The sequence below is a fragment of the Polistes canadensis genome, unplaced genomic scaffold (genome assembly GCF_001313835.1).
Source record: "Polistes canadensis isolate GaletaPanama2010 unplaced genomic scaffold, ASM131383v1 scaffold_351, whole genome shotgun sequence".
Taxonomy (NCBI): domain Eukaryota; kingdom Metazoa; phylum Arthropoda; class Insecta; order Hymenoptera; family Vespidae; genus Polistes; species Polistes canadensis.
The window spans coordinates 43962-44304 of record NW_014569898.1 but is presented as its reverse complement, the minus strand read 5'-3'; the positions used below and the strand labels follow the sequence as shown (position 1 = coordinate 44304).

General features: G+C 38.8%; 1 protein-coding gene across 1 annotated transcript in view; it reads right to left on the bottom strand.

Moving 5' to 3' along the window:
• LOC106791896 (microtubule-associated protein futsch) overlaps positions 1 to 343 on the bottom strand; it is a 44851-nt gene that overhangs the window by 9500 nt on the left and 35008 nt on the right. Inside the window, exon 8 of the mRNA XM_014757894.1 lies at positions 1 to 340. Within this exon, the coding sequence (XP_014613380.1) occupies positions 1 to 340 (340 nt within the window). The remainder of the gene's footprint in view (positions 341 to 343) is intronic.

Here is a 343-nt window from a genome sequence, read left to right as displayed (position 1 = left end):
GTAATTCCGGTGATGGAGACTTCTCCTTTTTAGCTTCTATCGTAGGTGACTTTTCTTTTTGTAATTCAGGTGATGGTGATTTTTCCTTATCAGTCTCTAACGGAGGTGATTTTTCTTTTTGTATCTCAGGTGATGGCGATTTCTCTTTTTCAGCTTCTAACGCAGGTGATTTTTCTTTTGGTAATTCTGGCGTAGGTGATTTAGCTTTCATTTCCGGAGTTGGTGACTTCTCCTTTTTTGCTTCTATCGTAGGTGACTTTTCTTTTTGTAATTCAGGTGATGGTGATTTTTCCTTATCAGTCTCTAACGCGGGAGACTTTTCTTTTTGTAATTCTGGCGATGG